This window comes from Somniosus microcephalus, chromosome 1 (genome assembly GCF_052327205.1).
Source record: "Somniosus microcephalus isolate GS21.2 chromosome 1, FLI_Smic_1.0, whole genome shotgun sequence".
Classification (NCBI taxonomy): domain Eukaryota; kingdom Metazoa; phylum Chordata; class Chondrichthyes; order Squaliformes; family Somniosidae; genus Somniosus; species Somniosus microcephalus.
In genome coordinates, this window is record NC_140987.1 from 257,005,098 (window position 1) to 257,027,615 (window position 22,518).

At 46.3% G+C, this 22,518-nt stretch overlaps 1 protein-coding gene across 4 annotated transcripts in view; it reads left to right on the forward strand.

Moving 5' to 3' along the window:
• Positions 1 to 22,518, forward strand: part of LOC147124738 (TBC1 domain family member 15) — a 100,045-nt gene that overhangs the window by 42,479 nt on the left and 35,048 nt on the right. For all 4 annotated transcript variants that reach the window (XM_085992469.1, XM_085992478.1, XM_085992457.1 and 1 more), the window contains 3 exons: positions 8,055 to 8,201; positions 15,190 to 15,280; positions 18,479 to 18,627. In XM_085992469.1, coding sequence (XP_085848595.1) covers positions 8,055 to 8,201; positions 15,190 to 15,280; positions 18,479 to 18,627 — 387 coding nt within the window. The remainder of the gene's footprint in view (positions 1 to 8,054; positions 8,202 to 15,189; positions 15,281 to 18,478; positions 18,628 to 22,518) is intronic.

Sequence of the window (22,518 nt, forward strand, 5' to 3'; positions counted from 1 at the left end):
AATCCATGCTGACTATTCACTACTATGTTTTCGGCTTCCAGATGTTCTTCTATTTTCTCCTTTAGTAGGGATTCCATTACTTTTCCTACCACCGATGTCATGGAGTCATAACGGCACAGAAGGAGGCCATTCGGCCCATCGAGTCCAGGCAGTCCCATTCCTCCGCTCTATTCCCCGTAGCCCTGCAAGTTTATTTCCCTCAAGTGCCTATCCAGTCTCTGCTTCCACCACTTCCGTCGGCAGCGAGTTCCAGGTCCTCACCACTTGCTGCGTAAAAAGGTTTTTCCTCGCATCTCCCCTGTATCTCTTGCCCAAAACATTAAATCTGTGTCCCCTAGTCCTTTTACCATCAACTAGCCTTTCCCCGTCTAGCCTATCCAAACCCGTCATAATCTTGTACACCGCTATCAAATCACCCCTCAAAACAAATCCAGCTTCTCCAACCTGTCCTTGTAGTTAAGATCCCCCATCCCTGGAACCATTCTGGTAAATCTCCTCTGCACCCTCTCAAGGGCCTTCACATCCTTCCTAAAGTGTGGTGACCAGAACTTGGCGCGATGTTAAGCTGACTGGTCTATAATTCCCTGGACATGTTCTAGTCCCTCTTCTTAAATATAGGTATTACATTAGCTATCTGCCAATCCTCTGGCACTGCACCTTTTTCTAACATTATTAAATATGTGTAGTAATGCCTCTGCTGTCTCTTCCCTAGCTTCTTTTAAAATGCGTGGATGCAATCTATTGGGACCAGGGGTTTTATCCTGAGTTTGATTAGTTTATTTAATATAGCTCTATTTATTTTAAATGCACTTATCTCATTACTAATCTCATCATCCAATGTCATGTCCACCTGTTCTATCTCCCAGGTAAATACTGAAGCAAAATAATTATTTAATATTTCTGCCATCTTTATTGTTACCTGTGGTATTATCCTGTCTATCCCTTAATGGCCCTATTCCCATCCCAACCTTCTCTTCGTAATCTCCCTTATCATGCATTCCCCTGCTGTCTATGTGCTTAATGTATGCCTCTTTCCTTACCCTCAATTGTTCCCTTACAGCTTTATTCATCATGGAGTCTTGTTAGTGTTTAGTTTGTTCTTTCCTATTGGCAGAATATAGTGTTCCTGCACTCTGTACCCATGACCTTGAGACTCAAAGGCGAGAGTGCTACCCACTCAGCGAGAGGCTGACGCTGATCTAGGGCTTCATTAAATTTTTTAAAAAGGTAATGGCGTATTATCGAGGGTTAGAAAACTGTCCTACCACCTTTGGGAGCTGTTTTCGACTCCAGTCAAAACTAATGAGGTCAAAATCTCCCCATTACTGGTGAAACCGTCATTACAATAAATGTATCTCCCATTTTGCACCGGCAATTGAAAATCGAGACTATTTTAAATTTCCTACATGCAATACTGGTTTATCATTGCCATTAAAACTCAACTCGTATGCCAAGACTTTTGTGGTCTTGCTCTCTTTAATTTACCCCACCTAAATTTACTGGCATTGGTCCCAAGCAATTAATAAAATGTCACGATGAAATATAAATCTGCAATGAAAACCAACCCCAGCATTTTCTCTTTGTATGTTAGTGTTGCGGTTATTTGCAGTTAAACTGTGTTTCTGCCATTATATCTTAACCTGGCAGCAGAGGCCTCGCATTTAGATTCAAATGATCCAGTTGGTTCTTGCTCTTTGACTGGAGGTGTGAGTTTAATCCTTGGGTGTGTCGTGAATGAGGTGTCTTGCTATGCCCCGACTGGGCTGTCGTCTCCACGGATATCAAATAGGGAATTCAGAAGAAACTTCTTTACCCAGAGAGTGGTTAGAATGTGGAATTCGCTACCACAAGGAGTGGTTGAGGCGAATGGTATAGATGCATTTAAGGGGAAGCTAGATAAGCACATGCGGGAGAAGGGAATAGAGGTTGTGAAAGGAGCTGTATAAATGCAAGCCGATATAGTTAGATGAGGGAAGGATGGGAGGAGGCTCGAGTGGAGCATAAACACCGGCATGGACTGGTTGGGCCGAATGGCCTGTTTCTGTGCCGTACATTCTATGTAATTCTATGATATCCTGCCTAACCTGAGCAAGTGTCTGCTCGGTGTGAGAACAATGCATTGGTGCATGGCATGACTAGGGTCAGTCACTTCTGTGCCTCTTGCTTGGTTGAATAAATGACCCGTGGTCTTGGTGTCCAGTCAATTACAGAAGGCGGCAATTTCTTCAACGGGCAGGAAGCTTGGAAAGAAAAACAAAGTACACAGAACGAATTTTAAGAGTAAAGCTCAGAATAGTGTGCTAGACAGAAATAGAGTTTAAAATAGAATTGAGACCACTGTGAGGATAAGGAGAAACAAGAGAGGAAGTAGGGAGAGCAGAAGTAAATGTTTGAAAAAATAATTTGTGCTTAAATTTTTTTCAATTATTCTTTATAGGATTAATATTACAGTAATAAAGTTAACTGACATTTTGATGAGTTTTATTTGCCACGCAGTTGGAATGTGCTAAATGTTGACTATTATGTGTAAGGCCCTTTCTATTTTTAATTCTTTACTCATTCTGATGGGTCAGTTTACTGTAATTATTACTACCCTAAAAGATGTATTACTCCAAATCTTATTTATTGTAGTCAGGTTGCACTCACTGCTGCTATCTTAGCCATGCAGTTGTGAATATGGATTAATGTACATACCTGGCTGTAGAAAGAAAAACTTGCATTTATATAGCTCCTTTCATGACCTCAGGATGTCCCAAAGTGCTTTAACAGCCAATGAAGTACTTTTGAAGTGTGGTCACTATTGTAATGTAGGAAACACAGCAGCCAATTTGCGCACAGCAAGCTCCCACAAACAGCAATGTGATAATGGCCTCTCAGATAATCAATAATCTGTTTGTGATTTTGATTGAGGGATAAATATCGGCCAGGACACCAGGGATAACTCCCCTGCTCCTCTTCGAAATAGTGCCATGGGATCTTTTACATCCACCTGCAAGAGCAGACGGGGCCTCGGTTTAACATCTCATCCAAAAGGCAGTACCTCCAACAGTGCTGCACTCCCTCAGTACTGCACTGGGAGTGTCAGCATAGATTTTTGTGCTCAAGTCTTACGATTTATGGATACTATAATCCCTAATCCCTAGAGGTGGCATTCTATTTGATATCTGGTGATGAAGTAGGTGTATTAGGACTTAGAAAATATATCCACTAGTAACCACCACATTTAAAATAAATAAAATAGATTGAGAGGACAGATAGCTTCACGCCACCATTGGATCAATCAATCTGTAATTTTTCCATCATAAGCATTCTGGGCTTAATATTGTCCCAGAGGAGCACCTAAAAGGGAATTTTAATTTTCTTTTTGAAAAATAATAAAAAATGAATGGGATTTGTAGAGGGATCAAGAAGTCAGGCTTCAGAATCAGCCAGATTTGCCATTCTATAGTCACCTTCAAAAAGGACCATGCAGTCTGTGGTAAACCACTGTTATACCTGTCTGTATGTGTATGTGTATTCCACTAGGTACAGGTCTGGACATGCCTCCGCTGACTCCTCCCACTATTCCAGGTATATAAGTGACTACCTCCCAGTCCCTTAGTATTCTGGACGGGTCGACCACTCGAGACTAGACCTTCATTCTTTAGTTAATAAAAGCCTGGTTGTTACTCGCTTAACCTCAGTCTTTTGAGTAATTGATGGCGCATCAATTTTATTAACTAAATTTTTTATAATGGAGAAGATCCTCACACCAGCATGCCTGGACCTGGACAGTCGGGAAGCGGACGCTTCTACCAAGTTTGCTCACTGGCTCATGTGCTTCGAGGCATTCCTGACTGCCTCCACTGCGGTCGTAACGGATGCGAACAAACTGTCTGTCCTGGTCTCCAAGGTGAACCACCGAGTGTACTCAGTCATCCGGGACGCGACCTCGTACACAGCCGCCCTCCAGCTCCTCAAGACCCAGTACACGCGCCCTGTGAACGAAGTTTACGCCAGGCACCTCCTGGGGAGTCGCAAGCAACAACCTGGGGAATCGACTGAGGAATACCTCCAAGCACTGTCTGTGCTTGGCCGGGCCTGTGGGTGTAAGGCGGTAACGGCCACTAAGTACATGGAGGAACTGATCCGGGATGCCTTCGTAGTGGGCCACAGGTCCAACTACACCCGACAGCGACTGCTGGAGCAGAGTGACCTCACCCTCGACAAAGCCTCCGAAATCGCACTAACGCTGGACGCAGCCTACCGGGGCATGGATGCCTACTCCTCTGCACCGTGGACGCCGCGGGGAACGACAACCTGGGACACGGTAGGACAGCCCCATAGCACCGTGCCACCCCAGCCACAGCCCAACAACGGCCCAACCACCGCAGCAGTGTCCCAAAGCCAGACAGCAGTATCCCAAGGCCAGAAATGCTACTTCTGTGGCCAGGCCAAACACACCAGAGCGCGCTGCCCGGCGAAGAATGCGACCTGCTCGGGCTGCGGGAAAAAGGGACACTACGCTAGCGTCTGCAAGGCCAAAGCCACCCCGAACGGCAGCAGCGCCGCGTGTGGGCCGTGCGAGCCGCCATCTTGGGCCCCCAACAGCGCCGCGTGCGGGCCGCCATCTTGGGCCTCCCCAGCCATGTGCGAACCACCGCAGCAGCAGCCATCTTGGATGACTCCAGCCACATGGGAATCATGGACGCCGCCATCTTGGACACCAGCCGGGACGCAGCAGGCCGCCAACCACCCCCCCCCCCCCCCCCAAATCTGATACCCGCAGCGACACACCGACCCCTACGCTGGCCTCTGTTACGCTGGACCAAACGAGACCGCACCAACTAGCTCGGTCCAAATTGGATGTTAAGGTAAACGGCCATGCAATAAACTGCCTTTTTGACTCCGGGAGCACAGAGAGCTTCATCCACCCCGACACGGTGCGGCGTTGCTCTCTCCCAGTCCTGCCTGCGCACCAGCGGATTTCTATGGCCGCCGAGTCCCAGTCAGCGGACATTGGCGGCAACTGCGTGGTGACACTAGTAGTAGACGGGACTGTGTTCAATAATTTTAAACTCCTGGTCCTGCCCCAACTTTGCGCTGCCGTTCTACTGGGGTTGGATTTCCAGTGCCACCTCAAAAGCGTTACGATGGCGTACGGTGGCCCCCTCCCCCCACTCACAGTCCGCAGCCAGCAGCCTCCAAATTGCCCGCCGCGCACCAGATGCAACCTCTCCACACTCAGAGTCCCACCCCCCCCCACTGTTTGCTAACCTCACCCCCGACTGTCAGCCCATCGCCACAAAGAGCAGGCGATACAGTGCCGGGGACAGGGTTTTCATCAAAACCGAAGTGGAGCGGCTCCTGAAGGAGGGGATTATTGAGGGCAGCTCCAGCCCCTGGCGAGCCCAGGTTGTGGTCGTTAAGACCGGCGAGAAACAACGCCTGGTCATCGACTACAGCCAAACAATAAACCGCTACACCCTGCTGGACGCCTACCCACTCCTCCGCATAGCTGACATGGTCAACCAGATCGCGCAGTACCGCGTCTTTTCGACCATTGACCTGAAATCAGCGTACCACCAGCTCCCCATCCGCCCCGAAGACCGCCAGTATACTGCTTTTGAGGCAAACGGCCGCCTCTATCACTTCCTTAGGGTTCCCTTTGGCATTACCAACGGGGTCTCCGTCTTCCAAAGGGAGATGGACCGGATGGTCGATCAAAACGCGCTGCAGGCCACTTTCCCATATCTGGACAATGTGACCATCTGCGGCCATGACGCAAACCTCGAGAAATTCCTCCGCACTGCCCAACTCCTGAACCTGACATATAACAAGGAGAAGTGCATATTCCGCACAGACCGCCTCGCCATCCTTGGCTGTGTTGTGGAACACGGGGTCATCGGTCCCGACCCGGACCGGATGCGTCCCCTTATGGAACTCCCACTGCCTAAAAGCTCTGAAGAGGTGCCTAGGGTTTTTTTCCTACTACGCCCAGTGGGTCCCCTACTATGCAGACAAAGCCCGTCCGCTGATCAAATCCACCTCTTTTCCCCTGATGGCAGAGGCCCGCTCGGCCTTCCACCGTATCAAGGAGGACATTGCCAAAGCCACCATGCACGCAGTGGACGAATCCATCCCCTTCCAGGTGGAAAGCGATGCGTCCGACTTCGCTCTGGCCGCCACCCTCAATCAGGCGGGGAGACCTGTGGCATTCTTCTCACGAACCCTCCAGGGCCCGGAGACCAGACACTCCACGGTCGAGAAGGAGGCCCAGGCTATTGTGGAGGCTGTGCGTCATTGGAGGCACTACCTGGCCGGAAAACGATTTACCCTGCTCACTGACCAGCGTTCAGTTGCTTTTATGTTCAACAACAAGCAGAGGGGCAAAATCAAAAATGACAAGATCTTGAGGTGGAGAATCGAACTTTCCACCTACAATTACGAGATCTTGTACCGGCCTGGGAAGCTCAATGAACCCCCAGATGCCCTATCGCGTGGCACCTGCGCCAGCGCGCAGATCGATAGGCTGAGGGCCCTCCACAATGACCTCTGCCACCCGGGGGTCACCAGGTTCTTCCACTTCATCAAGGCCCGCAACCTGCCTTACTCCATTGAGGAGGTCAGGACCATGACCAAGAACTGCCAAGTCTGCGCTGAGTGCAAACCGCACTTTTATAGACCAGACAGAGCCCACCTGATAAAAGCCACTCGCCCTTTCGAACGCCTGAGCGTCGATTTTAAAGGGCCTCTCCCCTCCTCCGACCGCAATGTGTACTTCCTCAACATCATTGACGAGTACTCCCGTTTCCCGTTCGCTATCCCCTGCCCGGACATGACCAGTGCCACGGTCATTAAATGTCTGAACAGCCTCTTCACCCTGTTCGGTTTCCCCAGCTATATCCATAGCGACCGGGGCTCATCGTTTATGAGCGACGAACTCCGCCAGTACCTGCTCGCTAGGGGTATAGCCACAAGCAGGACCACCAGTTACAACCCCCGGGGGAACGGACGGGTGGAAAGAGAGAATGCAACAGTTTGGAAGGCCGCCCTACTAGCCTTAAAGTCTAGGGGCCTTCCGACCTCCCGCTGGCAGGAGGTGCTCCCCGATGCGCTCCACTCGATTCGGTCACTGCTCTGCACTGCCACCAATGCCACCCCTCACGAGAAAATGTTTGTCTTCCCAAGATAGTCCACATCGGGGACAGCGTTACCGCCATGGCTGACGTCCCCACGGCCGGTACTACTGAGAAGACACGTGAGGACCAATAAAACGGACCCCCTGGTCGAGAGGGTCGACCTCCTCCACGCCAACCCCCAGCACGCTTACATTGCGTACCCGGACGGGCGGGAGGACACAGTCTCCATACGAGACCTCGCACCCTCGGGGACCGCTGTAACCCACTACCCATTACCACCCCCCCCCCCCCCACGACACCCTCGGGGACCGCTGTAACCCACTACCCATTACCACCACCCCCCCCCCCCCCCCCCAACCACCCGATATCCAACCCCAGCAGCCGGCTCGCCTTGGACCGTCACCCACGAGGACTACACTCCAGTGCCCCAGCCTACACGGGACGCGACGCCGGAAGCTGCACCACCCCTGCCGTCGCCACGTCGATCACAGCGGCAGACAAGACCTCCGGAGAGACTCCAATACACGAACTTTTAAATACACTTCACCCCGCCGGACTCATTTTTAAACAAGGGGTGAATGTGGTAAACCACTGTTATACCTGTCTGTATGTGTATGTGTATTCCACTAGGTACAGGTCTGGACATGCCTCGGCTGACTCCTCCCACTATTCCAGGTATATAAGTGACTACCTCCCAGTCCCTTAGTATTCTGGACGGGTCGACCACTCGAGACTAGACCTTCATTCTTTAGTTAATAAAAGCCTGGTTGTTACTCGCTTAACCTCAGTCTTTTGAGTAATTGATGGCGCATCACAGTCAATTTATAAAATTAGCATTAATAACTATGGCATTTTTGATCAAAAAATAACTTGTGTGGAACGAGATGTTGCTGTGTGCATTCCCTAATAAATGTTTTTTTCTGTCTTTTTTAGATGTAAGCTATGCTCAAGGCATGAATGACCTTGTTAGTCGATTTCTGGAGGTGCTGGACTCTGAGGTGGATGCTTACTGGTGCTGTACCTTCTACTTTGAGAAAATTTCTTTTGACTTCCAAGCAGAAGGCTTGATAAGGAAAATTAGTAAGTCTGCTTTAGCCGTGCGTTCAAATTTGGGCTGAGACCCTTTTCTCTTTCACCGAGGACATTTTACTATGTTGAAAGCGCTATCTAAATGCACGTTGTTGATCTCTTGCACGTCAAACAGCTATCTGTGGGTACCAGAGGGTATGGGTTAGGCAAAAATGCTGTCATATTATTGAGTGACATTGAGTTTAACTACTTGTGAGGAATACTACCAACACAGTTGTTACCAAATGGAAATATAACCATCCTAAAGCAATCGTGGCAGTGAGCAAACTGACTCCATCTAGTACCTGTATAGACCCAGCAGTTTCACTTTTCCTACAATGCTTCCTATTTGATTATATTGATATTACATTTTTAAATGTCTGTGTTCCTTATAAATCAGATCTTTCATGCTGCAAGCAGAGTGACAATGCACCAAGCCAACTATGGAAAGAAATTCCGAAGATATGTTGATGCAAGGTGTAGATATGCTGAGGGAGAGATCTGCTGTAGAGAGGAACGAAAGAAAGAACTTGCATTTATATAGCGCCTTTCACAACCTTAGGACATCCCAAAGCGCTTTACAGCCAATGAAGGACTTTTGCCGTTTATTCACTGTTGTAATGTAGGAAACGTGACAGCCAATTTGTGCACAGCAAGATCCCACGAACAGCAAATGTGAGAATGATCAGATGATCTATTTCTTTTATGCTGATTGAGGGATAAATATTGGCCCAGGACACTGGGGAGAACTCCCCTGCTGCACTTCGAATAGTGGCCGTGGAATCTTTTACGTCCACCTGAGAGAGTAGGCAGGGCCTTGGTTTAACATCTCATCCAAAAGACGGCACCTCCGACAGTGCAGCGCTCTCTCAGTACCGCACTGGGACAGTTGGCCTGGATTTTGTGCTCAAATCTCTGGAGTGGGGCTTGAGTCCACTACCTTCTGACTCGGATGCGAGAGTACTGCCCGCTGAGCTATGGCTGACACCATAAGCATAAGCATTAAAGTTTTACCATTTTTATTTATATCCTTAATTTCTCCCTTCGCAAGGCAATTTCTCCCTTCGCAAGGCTTTTTTTCCCTCTTTTTCTTTTATGGCCTTGGCTTTCGTTTTCTTTTTGTTTGCAATTTTGCTGCTCCATCTCTCCTTGTGGCATTGTGTCTCTCTCTTATTTCCCCTCCCTAGCTGTATCGCGTTCTCTCCCTCCACCCCCGCGGGCGCTCTCGGGGGGTGGGGGGGCCCCCCCCCCCCTCACTCACTCCCTCTCCTAAATTCCAGACCTACCATGGTCCCCTCAACACCAGTCCAAGCTGCACGATAGCTTTTTGGATAGTCCCAGTGGCTGTTTTTCAAAATTGGACTTGAGAAATTTTGGAGACAATTCTTATACACGGGTGGAATTTACAGTTTTCTGGCCATACCTGAGCTCGCAGGATTGTTGTGAAATGAGAATCCCTGTAAATTTGGGAATGCCGGATATACTTTCTACATGTAAGTGGCTGAGTTTTCTCTGGTCCCAGGTGTGAGGGGCAACTCGAATCATCTTCCTGTCTGTTCTTTGTACTTCCCGGCGTCATTTCAGACAGGTGCAGGCGACACTTGTGCTGCACTTCTGTTACCGATCTGAGGTGGGGAGGCAAGGGAATGGAATTTAGTGTACCACCCTCCCAGCAATAGTGGTCTCACCTATGCCATTTTCTCCATGCCACTTTGCTCGTTTAAATTTGAAGTCTCACCCCGAGACCCTTAGCCACACTCAACACAAGCATTGCTGGGGCTCTTTTCTCTAGAAAAGAGAAGGCTGAGAAGTGACCTGATGGAGGTCTTCAAAATTATGAAGGGGTTTGATAGGGTAAACATAGAGAAGATGTTTTCCCTTCCAAAACTGGGGCCTGTAAATATAAGGTAGTCATTAATAAATCTAATATGGAATTCAGGAGAAACTTCTTTATCCAGAGAGTGGTTAGAATGTGGAACCTGTTACCACAGGGAGTGGTTGAGGTGAATAGCATAGATACATTTCAGGGAAAGCTAAATGAGCATATGAAGGAGAAAAGGAATAGAAGGATATGCTGGTAGGGTGAGAGGGGTGGGGGGAGGCTTGTGTGCAGCATAAACGCCGGCGTAGACCAGTTGAGCCGAATGGCCTGTTTCTGTGCCGTACATTCTATGTAATTCTATGTAAATGACAGACTGTTCGCTGTATGACATGCCTCCCTTATTTAAATGTTAATAATTGGGCCCCTGCCCATCCAGCATAAGGCATTTTGATCTCAGTTTTTGCCATGAAATTTAGATGAGGTGTTCACCAATGGTGAACTTCCCTTGTGCTGTTGAACATATTAAAGGAATCACGGATGCAGGGAGCTGCTTTACTATTTTCAATAAATCATTAAAAAAGGAGCACAAAGATGTGAAAACTAAAGTTTTTTTTACGTTATTCTCCTGTTCTTTCTAAACATTTGTGAAGTTTAACTTTTGGCTTATAACCAGCGCCGTTTGAAAAGTGACTCAATCTGCAGTTGCTCTCATGAATTTTACGTTAGCAGCATGTGTGCACGGTGCACTGAGTGCTGGAGTCTGCAGGTCTCCTTACACTATGGCTGCTTCTTAGCCATGTTGTCATTGGAAGGGGGGGGGTGGCGGATCAGAGGTCAGGCACATTCTCATAGAGGGGAAAAGCAGAAGGGTCAATCACCATGGGCTGCTCACATGCCCCACCCCTCCCCGCCTCTGAAGGGTCAGCTCCGAAGCAGTAATGGTGGAGGCCTGCAAACAGGTAGTTAGTGCACGCGCGTGGTTGGAGAATAGATTGTGCCCTGGGAAGACCTGAAAGGCATAGAATCTTGCAACAGAAGGAGGCCATTCAGCCCATCGTGCCTGTGTCTTTGAAAGAGTGACCCAATTAGTCCCACTCCCCCCTGCTCTTTCCCCATGGCCTTGCTATTTTTTTTTCCTTTTCAAGTATTTATCCAATTCCCTTTTGAAAGTTGTTATTGAATCTGCTTCCACCACCCTTTTAGGCAGTGCATTCCAGATCATAAAAACTCGCCGTGTAAAGAAAATTTCTCCCCATCTCCAGTCTGGTTCTTTTGCCAATTATCTTAAATCTGTGTTCTCTGGTTACCAACCCTCCCACCAGTGATTCTCCTTATTTACTCTTATCAAAACCCTTCTTAATTTTGAACACCTCTATTAAATCTCCCCTGAACCTTCTTTGCTCTAAGGAGAACAATCCAGTTTCTCCATGTAACTGAAGTGTCTCATCCTGTTACCATTTTTTTTTCAATTACGCAATGTCTTCGTGTTAGCATATGCTTTCTTTTTAATCTGTGGGTAGGTTTTGTGCGTGTAATGCTGCAGTTTCAATGTTTACAGACTTTGCTGCCATCTCCTGTCCAACACCCATGTCATGCCAGGTTGTGGTGTTTAATACTGTGTTTTTATCGCTGTTAGTTATCTCTGTCTCAAGGCAATGCCCTTGTTCATCAAGACTGTAAAACTAATGAACATCAAGACCTTGGAGAGGGTGCAGAGGAGATTTACCAAAATGGTACCAAGGTTGAGGGACTTCAGTTATGTGGAGAGACTGGAAAAGCTGGGATTGTTCTCCTTGGAGCAGAAAAGGTTAAGGAGAGATTTAATACAGGCGTTCAAAATTATGAAGGGTTTTGATAAATATTTGCTCAAGTTTCTGAAGTGGGATTTGAACCTGCAACCTTCTGACTCGGACGCGTGTGCTACCCATTGAGCCACAACTGACCGCTATGTATGCACATATGTCACAAAAGTCCACGTGGTTTCCAGCGTAATTCATATGGGAGACTATTGGCGGCCCAGGCAACAGGTTGAGGCTTGGTTATGGCAGGTCTCTGCTGCTTCCAACGTGTCTTGTAAGAAGCCTAACTTCTGTCATCCCACTTACAAAGTCAATGCAGTCAGGGGCAGGGACTCCCTATGGCAAGAATTCCCAGTGCTTTGGCCTAGTCGGGAGCTGACATATCTCTGGAGGCCAGTACACTCAATAGGCGAAGGTATGCCCCATTGGTGGGTACTGGGCCAGGGAACCAGCCTGGAACTCCAAAGAAAGCCAACGTAGTTTCATTAAAAAAATTTCTAGGGAAACATGGCCAGGGTCAGGGACGCTAGACCAGTCACACTCCTCATTCCCCCTCCCCAGTGTCTGGCCAGAAGGTGTCAGAGATGCATTGCTAATGGCCACCTAGCCCATACAAATTAAATCCCTTCACACTGACCTCGCAAACTCTGGTGGGGTCAGCATTGGAGGACACAATCCTGGCAGGACAAGCCAAATCATGCCCTGATGAACTTCAGTTAGCTTTTTTGGTCCCTTGTTTTACTCCTAATGTTGACTGCTAGCCTCCTTGCAACTTGGCTGTGGTGATTGAAGGTCAATCATCTCAAACCCCAGGACATCGCTGCAGGAGTTTCTCAGGGCAGTGTCCTAGGCCCAACCATCTTCAGCTGCTTCATCAATGACCTTCCCTCCAACATAAGGTCAGAAATGGGGATGTTCGCTGATAACTGCACAGTGTTCAGTGTCATTCACAACTTCTCAGATAATGAAGCAGTCCATACCCGCATGCCACAAGACCTGGACGATGTTCAAGCTTGGGCTGATAAGTGGCAGGTAACATTCGCGCCACACAAGTGCCAGGCAATGACTATCTCCAACAAGCGAGAGTCTAACCACCGCCCTTTGACATTCAACGGCATTACCATCGCCAAATTTCCCACCATCAACATCCTGGGAGTCACCATTGACCAGAAACTTAATTGGACCAGCCACATAAATACTGTGACAACAAGAGCGGGTCAGATGCTAGGTATTCTCACCTTTGACTCCCCAAAGACTTTCCACCATCTACAAGGCACAAGTAAGGAGTGTGATGGAATATTCTCCACTTGCCTGGATGAGTGCAGCTCCAACAACACAAGAAGCCTAACACCATCCAGGATAATGCAGCCCGCTTGATTGGCACCCCATCCATCACCTTAAACATTCACTCCCTCCACATTGGCATTTCAGTGCATACACAGCTGTCTGTAACTGGCCAGTGTGCACGCACAAAGTGCTGCCCTCGTGTGGGCACTGGGGCCTGTTAATGGGCAGTTGACCATGTGCTTAGGGCCCAGGCAGCTGAAGGTTCAGCCGCCAAAAGTGGAGCGATGAAAATTGGGAATGTGCAAGAGGCCAGAATCCAGAGACTGGCTGCACTGTGTGGCATAAGCGTGATACAACGGTGTGTATATATAGCTCTAACTATACTCTCAATTGTAGAAATGAGGACCTGATGGAATTGAAATGATTCATGTTTGTGACCTGTTCCTATTAATGACTATACCGAGACCTAGTTAAATGTGGCGAATAGATTGGAATGTGGTTCAGTTCCAGGATTCCAAACTTCTAGCTGTCTATGTTTCAAACCAGTGCTGTTAACCATTAAGCTGTTGGTCCACCAGACATTGATCTGAATGAATCGTGGGGGATGTTTTTAAAGAGCAATAACGAGATGAAACAAATTTCTCCAATGGAGAGAGAACAGGTCCTATTAAAGAAAATTAAACGATGCAGCGGGAGTCCAATAGGAATTAACTTTTCAGTTCTCTGCCTGAGGCTGTGGAGGGAGGGAGGGGGGTGGGGTGAAGAAAGAAGGATCAGTCATAAATGTTAAACTGTATTCTATATTTATTTCTCTAGAAAACAGAGAGACTGAGAGGTGACCTGATAGAGGTCTTACATTATGAAGGGTTTCGATAGCGCAGACGTGGAGAAAATGTTTCCACTTGTGGGAGAGACCAGAACTAGGGGCCATAAATATAAGATAGTCACTAATAAATCCAATAGGGAACTCAGGAGAAACTTCTTTACCCAGAGAGTGGTGAGAATGTGGAACTCGCTACCACAGGGAGTAGTTGAGGCGAATAGCACAGATACATTTAAGGGGAAGCTAGATAAACACATGAGGGAGAAAGGAATAGAAGGATATGTTGACAGGGTGAGATGAAGAGGGGTGGGAGGAGGCTTGTGTGGAACATAAACACCGGCATGGACCAGTTGGGCCGTATGGCCTGTTTCTGTGCTGTAGATTTTATGTGAGTCTATATCAGTCTATGTAATCTGTGAGACCGTGCCAGAGAAGTTCCTTTTGTTTTCCTTGGAGTATCACTGCACCATTTTAATTAATTTTATCAGATCTTCATGGCCGGATTTTGGTGGGAACGTTTATTGAAAAGTCCATGTTTGGACTCCCCAGCTGTGCCGCCCGCTTTGGGGCTTGCGCGCAACATATCCTCAACCCCCCCCCCAATTAAAATCGGGGTCTCGTTGTCTGGGATCCCATGTGAAGGATGGTCAGTTAAGCATGGTAGTGAGGCACAGTTGGCGCCTGTGGCACCATAACCTTGGATAAATCATGAGAAGGCGGGAAGAAAATTGTGTGTGGTTGGGTTGGGGGTGGGGTGGAAAAGAGATTGTACATTTTGTTTGCTGGTCCATTGTCAGGATTGTTTTATTCTGGGTTTTGTTTTGGTAACGCCAGTGTGTTGCTACATTTTGGTGCGGGAAGTCCAGGTAGGCATAACCTTAACATTAGAGCTAGGCAATTCAGGGGGTAATGTCAGGAAGCACTGCTTCGCACAAAGGGGAGTGGAAATCTGGAACTCTCTCTCAACCCCCCCCCCGCCAAAAAAAAACAGCTGTTGAGGCTGGGGGTCAGTTGAAAATTTCAAAACTGAGATCGATAGATTTTTGTTAGGCAAGGTCGTTAAGGGTTACGGAACCAAAGCAGGTAGATGGTGTTAAGATACAGATCAGTCATGATCTAATTGAATGGCCTCCTGTTACTATGCATCCTTTAACATAGCCTGTCTCAATGAAGGACTTTCATTAATGAGCTAAGACCTGATTTTGATCACTACCTTTCAGTTTTAAGTTTGTTTGCGATAATTGACTACAAAGTACTTCGTGTGTCCAGGACTCGAGGAGCAGCTCCTGAAGGAACTGGACTCGCAGCTTCACGCTCACCTCCTGAGGGATGATTTGAACGGCCTCACCTTCTGTCACAGGTAAGGTAACAATAGCTGATCATCACCACCTCTTTTCTCTTTACAGATCCTGACAGATCTCCTGCTGCCTATTTTTCCAGCAGATTCTGGGTTTGATTTTGGGTTTCCAGCACTTTCTTCTTTTTATTTTGACAAGAAAATCTTCTTTCTCCACAAGGTGCAAAATAAAATTCAGCCCCAATCAAACTGACTCCTAAGGGGGCCATCAGCTCTCAGCAAAGTTGCCCCTCATTCAGCACCAATCGAGTCTTAATGTCACAACACCATTCAGAGAGGTGGCATAATATTGGCTGTTGTCGGGAAAATTCAAGAGTCTGGAAAGTGTTATCTTCTTGGAACTTTTATTTGATTATTAAGGGGTGATGTAATTGAGGTTTTTAAGATGATTGAAGGATTTGAGAGGGTAGATAGAGAGAAACTCTTTCCTCTGGTGGGGGGAGTCCAGAACAAGGGGGCATAACCTTGAAATTAGAGCCAGGCCGTTCCGGGATGATGTCAGGAAGCACTTCTTCACACAAAGGGTGGTGGAAATCTGGAACTCTCTCCCCCCGCGCCCCCCCAAAAAGCTGTTGAGGCTGGGGGTCAAATGAAAATTTCAAAACTGAGATTGGTAATTTTTTGTTAGGCAAAGGGTATTAAGGGCTACAGAACCAAGGCGGGAGAATGGAGTTAAGATACAGATCAGCCATGACCTAATTGAATGGCGGAACAGGCTTGAGGGACTGAATGGCCGCCTCCTGTTTCAATGTTCACCCTTTCAGCAGTTAAGTAACTTTTGAGAGTGAAATTGGTAGAGCCTGTGGAGGATGATACTAGAACTGAGAGGTTATACCTATCAGGAAAGATTGAAGAGCCTGAGGCTCTCTTCTTTATAAACGAGAAGACTTGAGGGGTTACCTGATGGAGGTCTTTTAAGATTATGAAGGGCTTTGACAGAGTAGACGTAGAGAAGATGTTTCCACGTGTGGAAAGTCCAAAACTAGAGGGCTTCAACATAAGATAGTCACTAATAAATCCAATAAGGAATTTAGAAGAAACTTCTTTACCCAGAGATTGGTTAGAATATGAAACTTGCTACCACATGGTGTGGTTGAGGCGAATAGTATAGATACATTTAAGGGGAAGCTAGATAAGTACATGAGGGAGAAAGGAATAGAGGATATGTCGATAGGGCGAGATGAAGTAGAGTGGGAAGGAGGCTCGTGTGAAGTATAAACACCGGCATGGACCAGTTGGGGCTGACTGGCCTGTGTCTGTGCTATAATATTCTATGTAGTACACCATTACCACCACCTTCATCATCTTTTGTTCAGCCTCCCTATACAAGTAGGATATTGACGTTAACCCATAGGAGAAAATAACCTGGCGACACGGTCCCAAGGTCTGATTTAGATCCTTAGACCAGATTCCGCACTACTTTGATATTCCTCCTATTTGTTGAAATAATCTTTCTTTGGAGCTGTTCCTGTTCCCACCATAACTTCGCTGGAAGAGCGAGAGAAAACTTGTTGCGGTGATGTTACAACAGTGGAGTGGCTCCAAGGAAATTCCCGTCCCAATGCTAAATTACCCATCGAAGGTTGGATATTTTTTATTGACAGTAGTACCTTCACATTCCGAACTTTCAATAAATTTTAACAGCTATGTATTATTTATTGGTTTTGAACCTGAAATTCAAACTGAGACGAGATTTATTTTGTTATTGGGATGATTTGAAGCAATTCTTTATGTCTCGGGGCACTCAGCAATTGCACCTCATTTATGGTACCCACTTCCCAATGCTCCAATCAGTCTTCAAAACACAAGTTCAGTTGAGTGGTGCATTTATATACAGGAAACTTTAGTTTATCCGGAGGTTGTATGTCCGGAATACTCGATCTAACGGCAAAAATCAGGAGCCGTTTTCTATAAGTATTTTTAGTTCTCGTTCTTTTTTTTCCCCAGTCAGGCACTGCAAGGCACTGCAAGCTATAGCAACAGCTTCAGCTAGAGACGCTTGCATCTGCAGCCGACTCTTTAGAAGCTGTTGCTAAGCAACAGTGTTTGTTGTCAGATACGGAGATGAAAACCTCCGTATGCTTCAACATTAACTTTGTATGTCCGGCAGTTTTGATAGATCGGCAACATGTCAGTGCTGGATATCTCAAAGTTTCCTGTATCGAGATCTATTTGTAGCTCTTCCAGTGACTTCCTACACGTTCAGTGTTTTTAATTCCATGCATGCACTGATCACTGCATACCTATGTACCTGTATTGCCACGGTGATGAGAGAATTTGTGCAGTTGCGTCGGGGGTGGGGTTGGGTTTGGTCAACTGAGAACTGGGCTCTGCTTTCATAATAAGCATCCCTGTTGCATGGCAGTCCAGCTAGAAATAAGGTTCAGGTTAGTTATCATACAGCACAGAAGGAGGCCATTCAGCCCAACATTCCTGTGCTGGCTCCTTTGAAAGACCCTATCCAATTAGTCCCACTCACCTCTTTCCCCAGAGCCCTGCAAATTTTACCTTTTCAAGTATATATTCAATTCCCTTTTGAAAGTTACTATTGAATCTGCTTCCACCACCCTTTTAGGCAGCACATTCCAGATCAGAGGAATGATCTGGGTTTTAGGTAATAGGAGTTTGACTCCATTCCAAAAAATCAGAGTAATTTAACATGAGCATTTTGAGCAGTCATCTAAGAACATAATTGCTATCCTCATATCCTAAAGTGCCACAAAAAATAGGTATTTGATGTAAGATCAAAACCCATGCCCTCAAAGCAAAGTTCTTTCTATTAAAAAATTCAGACAACATTGTAAAATACAGTGGGAGCAGACCCTCTGTTTACCTTATCTTTCCATTTCCCTAACATGTATAATAAACCTTCTGCCTGAGTTTGACTTGCAGATCTAAGTGTATGTTTGACTGCTGTGCACTATGACAGAGTACTTCAACCAGCCCATTTGTTTAATGTGCTCTGGGGGAGGTTAATAACAACTGTCAATCCATTGAAGAACTTTCACTGTTGTGGTTGAACATTCAAAGGACACAGAGAGGCGCATGTGTGGAGCATAAACACCAGCCTAGACCAGTTGGGCCGAATGATCTGTTTCTGTGCTGTAAAATTCTTTTTAATTATGGTTTTGAATAAAAGTGGGATAACCGCCTGTTCCACTCGTGGTCCCTCTGGGACTGCCTTCCTTTCCCTGTTGACAGGTGGCTGCTCCTGGGATTTCAGCGGGAGTTTGAGCATAGCGATGCAATCCGTCTGTTCGAGATCCTCAGCAGTCACCACCTCGAGTTAAACTCACTGGAGGCAGAAAGGGCGCGTGACTCGGAGCGAATGTCTCATTTCCAGAGGGAAGGTGAGTACCCGGTGAAATCAAACACCACCTTGATTGTGTCAGTGAGCTGCCAAATAGTCCAGATTGCCTTTGTGTTTGACTAATAACCTTCTGCTTGTTTGTCAACTGTTAAATACTAACATCGCACTCTATCACACTGTGTACTACTAATGTTATTTTTATCCATCTGTTCCTGGTTCCCTAGTAGGTCCATTACAATAGGAACATACGATGGGCAGGAAAAGACCAGCTGGTCTAACAAGCCTGCCCCACACGATGATGGCCAGAGCATCATGTCTAAACACATCCTTCCTTGCCCCCCCCCCCCCCTTCCCCCAGAGAGGCAAAAAAGAGAAAATCCCAGGACCAACAAGGGGATAAATACTCTGGAAAATTCCTCTCCGACCCCCTCAGGCGATTGAAACCAGTGCAGGAGATCACACGGACCAAGTGCTCTCTATAAAGACTCTTGCCTTCTATATGATGTGATCTCCGGTCCAGCTCCCTCTTGAAGGCAGAGAGTCAGCACCCAGCACACCAGCTGGCAATGTATTCCAGAGGCTCACTGCTCTCTGGGAACAGAAGAACCATCTACAGTGGAGTTCCAAGCTTGCGATAGGGCAGCTGCAATTGGTGTCATTGCCCTCTTGACAAGGAAATGAAAATTAGCCAGGATTCCTGCTACTGATCACCACCCAGTGATCCCAACTGATGTGTGCGCAGGTATTGACACCAGATAAGCAAAGGATCATAAGTACTTGTGATGCTAAGCACAATCAAACAACGCTCACTGTTCAGGCTCACACATGAAGAATGGCCACTTGGCTATGGGACCAGAAGGTGTCTGTCCCCTATGAAATCGAATAGCATTATGAATCAGTAACTTCAGAGGAGAAGTGGAAAACGGAATGACTTTGTTGGGCAGTACGTTGTACCAATGAGTGTAGGACATGGTTTACACCAGTAATTCTGGAGGCCGGGTCTGGGTTTACATCACTTGAAAAAAACTTAAAGAAAGCCTTGCATTTTTATAGCGCCTTTCACGATCTCGGGATGCTTTACAGGCAATGAAGTACTTTTTGAAGTGTAGCCACTGTTGTAATGTAGGAAACACGGTAGTCAATTTGCGCACAGCAAACTCCCACAAACAGCAATGTGATAATGACCAGATCATCTGTTTTAGTGATGTTGATTAAGGGATAAATATTGGCCAGGACACCGGAGATAACTCCCGTGCTCCTCTTCGAAATAGTGCCATGAGATGTTTTACGTCCACCTGAGAGGGAAAACAGGGCCTCAGTTTAACGCCTCATCCAAAAGACTCCCTCAGCATTGCACTGGAGTGTCAGCCTAGATTTTTGTGTCAAGAATTTCACCCCCAGAATGTTGTCAGATGTCAAGACATGCTCAAGTCTCTGGAGTGGGACTTGAACCCATGACCTTCTGACTCAGAGGTGAGAGTGCTACCCACTGAGCCACAGCTGACCGTGTATTGCAGCTTTTGTGTTCAGTGCAATACACATAATTATGACTGGGGAAAGTTCTGTTCGTACAAAAGCGAACTAAAAAGAAAAGCATTATCTGGAATGGATCCATTTCTGTCCCAGTGCGATTGGCCATTAGACATACAACCTCTTTTGTCTAAACTCTGATGTTTCAGTAATTCTCTCCGCTAGTGGTTTGTAGCTTGTATTTGAAGGAGAAGTTAAGTATAGTTTTAAATGCGAAAGGAAAGTTGAAACATTTTCCAAAAATGCGTTATTGAACTCATTGGGTGGGTAACTCCGTGAAGTGATTACACCATTGGTTTTGTTAAACGGTATCATGTTAACACTGCTGTTACAGTGCAGGCATCACATGAAAGCAGTGCAGTTTTCACAATGAATTGACACAAGCTGCAGTATACTACTAAAAAAAAATCCAACGCCTTCTCCCAATTCAATTTAAGCCCGTGCTTCAAGGCGGAATACCATCCCTAGCTCCCTTGCCAAATTTGTTATTTCGGATTTCTTAATTTCCTTGTAAATTAGCTAACTGGTATTTATGCTGGAGGATACTATCAGATATAGAAGTTTTCCTGGGTCAAGAATTTCACCCGCAGAGTGTTGTCAGATACCAGGATGTGCTGTTGTTTTAGTAGAGGACTGCATCATCTGTTCGCTTAGATCCAGTTCCATGCAGGTCTTGTATAAACTGGTGCAAGACATTGGCCTCAAACCACAAAGCCACTTTTAATTAGTAAGGAATGAAGTATGATTTATGATTAATTATAGTGCTTGCGGTTCAAGAACATAGGAACAGGAGTACACCATTCAGCCCCTCAAGCTTCCTCTGCCATTCAATTGATTCATGGCTGATCTGCACCTCAACTCCACTTACCCGCTTTAGCTCCATATCCCTTGATATCGTTACCTATCTATCGATCTCCGTCTTTAAAAACTACAGTTGCCCTCCAGCATTCACAGCCTTTTGGGGCGAGAATTCCAGATTTCTACTACCTATGTGCGAAAAAGTGCTTCCTGATTTCACTCCAACAGCCTGGCTCTAATTTTTAGAATATGTCCTCTTGTTCTGGATTGCCCCATCAGAAGAAATAGTTTCTCTGTAATCCACCTTATCAAATCCTTAACGTTTTAAACACTTTGATCTGATCACTCCTTAATCATCTTTGCTCAATTAAATATAAGATTATGCAACATAATTTAACCCTCTAAACCACGGTATCATTCTAGTGAATCTGCAGTGCACTCCCTCCAAGCCCAATATTTTCTTCCTGAAGTGTATTGCCCAAAACTGAACGCAGTACTCCATGAGGGAATATTTTTTTATGCAGCGAGATGTTGTGATCTGGAATGCACTGCCTGAAAGGGCGGTGGAAACAGATTCAATACTAACTTTCAGAAGGGAATTGGATAAATACTTGAAGGGGAAAAATTTGCAAAGAGCCGACACGAGCACGAAGGGCCGAATGGCGGCCTCCTGTGCTGTATTATTCTATGATTCTATACAGGTAGTGAAATTCTCTGCCACAAAAAGTTATTGGAATCCATTAGTTCTTTTAAAAGGAATTGGCTTGAAAAAAAAATGAAAGGATATGGGAGAGCAGGTAGGAGTGCAGGAGTAAAACATGGGGGAACGCCTTATAGAATCACACAGCACAGAAGGGGGCCGTTTGGCCCATCGTGCCTGTGCCGGCTCTTTGAAAGAGCTATCCAATTAGTCACACTCCCCCCTGCTCTTTCCCCATAGCCCTGCAAATTTTAACTTTTCAATATGCATCTAATTCCCTCCTGAAAGTTACTCTTGAATCTGTGCTTCCACCGCCCTTTCAGGCAGCGCATTCCAGATCATCATAACTTGCTGCGTAAAAAAATTGATGCACAAAACGACCTGATTTTAAGTTGGATTCTATAGTTCTTTGTACAGGAAATAGTAATATTGTGCTCAGCTCTTTTAAAGGATTAGTATTGTTTAATTGGACTACATAGATGTTTACAGCGCAGAAGGAGGCCATTCAGCCCATTGTGTCTGTGCTGGCTCTTCGCAAGAACAATCTGAACTAATCCCATTGCAATGTCTCTGCCTCAATCACTACCTGTGCCAAACCATCTCAAAGCGCCAGCTCTTTTGCAGACTCAGGCCGAATTTAGTGCCAATTTTAAATTCATGACCACTTGTCACTTCCCAACCGAAGGAAACAGTCTTTCTCAATACAGTGTATGAAAACTATCTCTATTGAATCTCCTCTTAACCTTCTCTACTCCAGTGGAAATAGTTCCAGAACCTCAAACCCCTTACTTCATAACTTCAGTTTCCCACTTCCGGCATATCACTGGCGAGTCTGTTCTCTATGGCTTTAAGATCCTTTCTCCAATGGAGTACCCAAATCTGCACGCAGTGCTCTAACTGTGG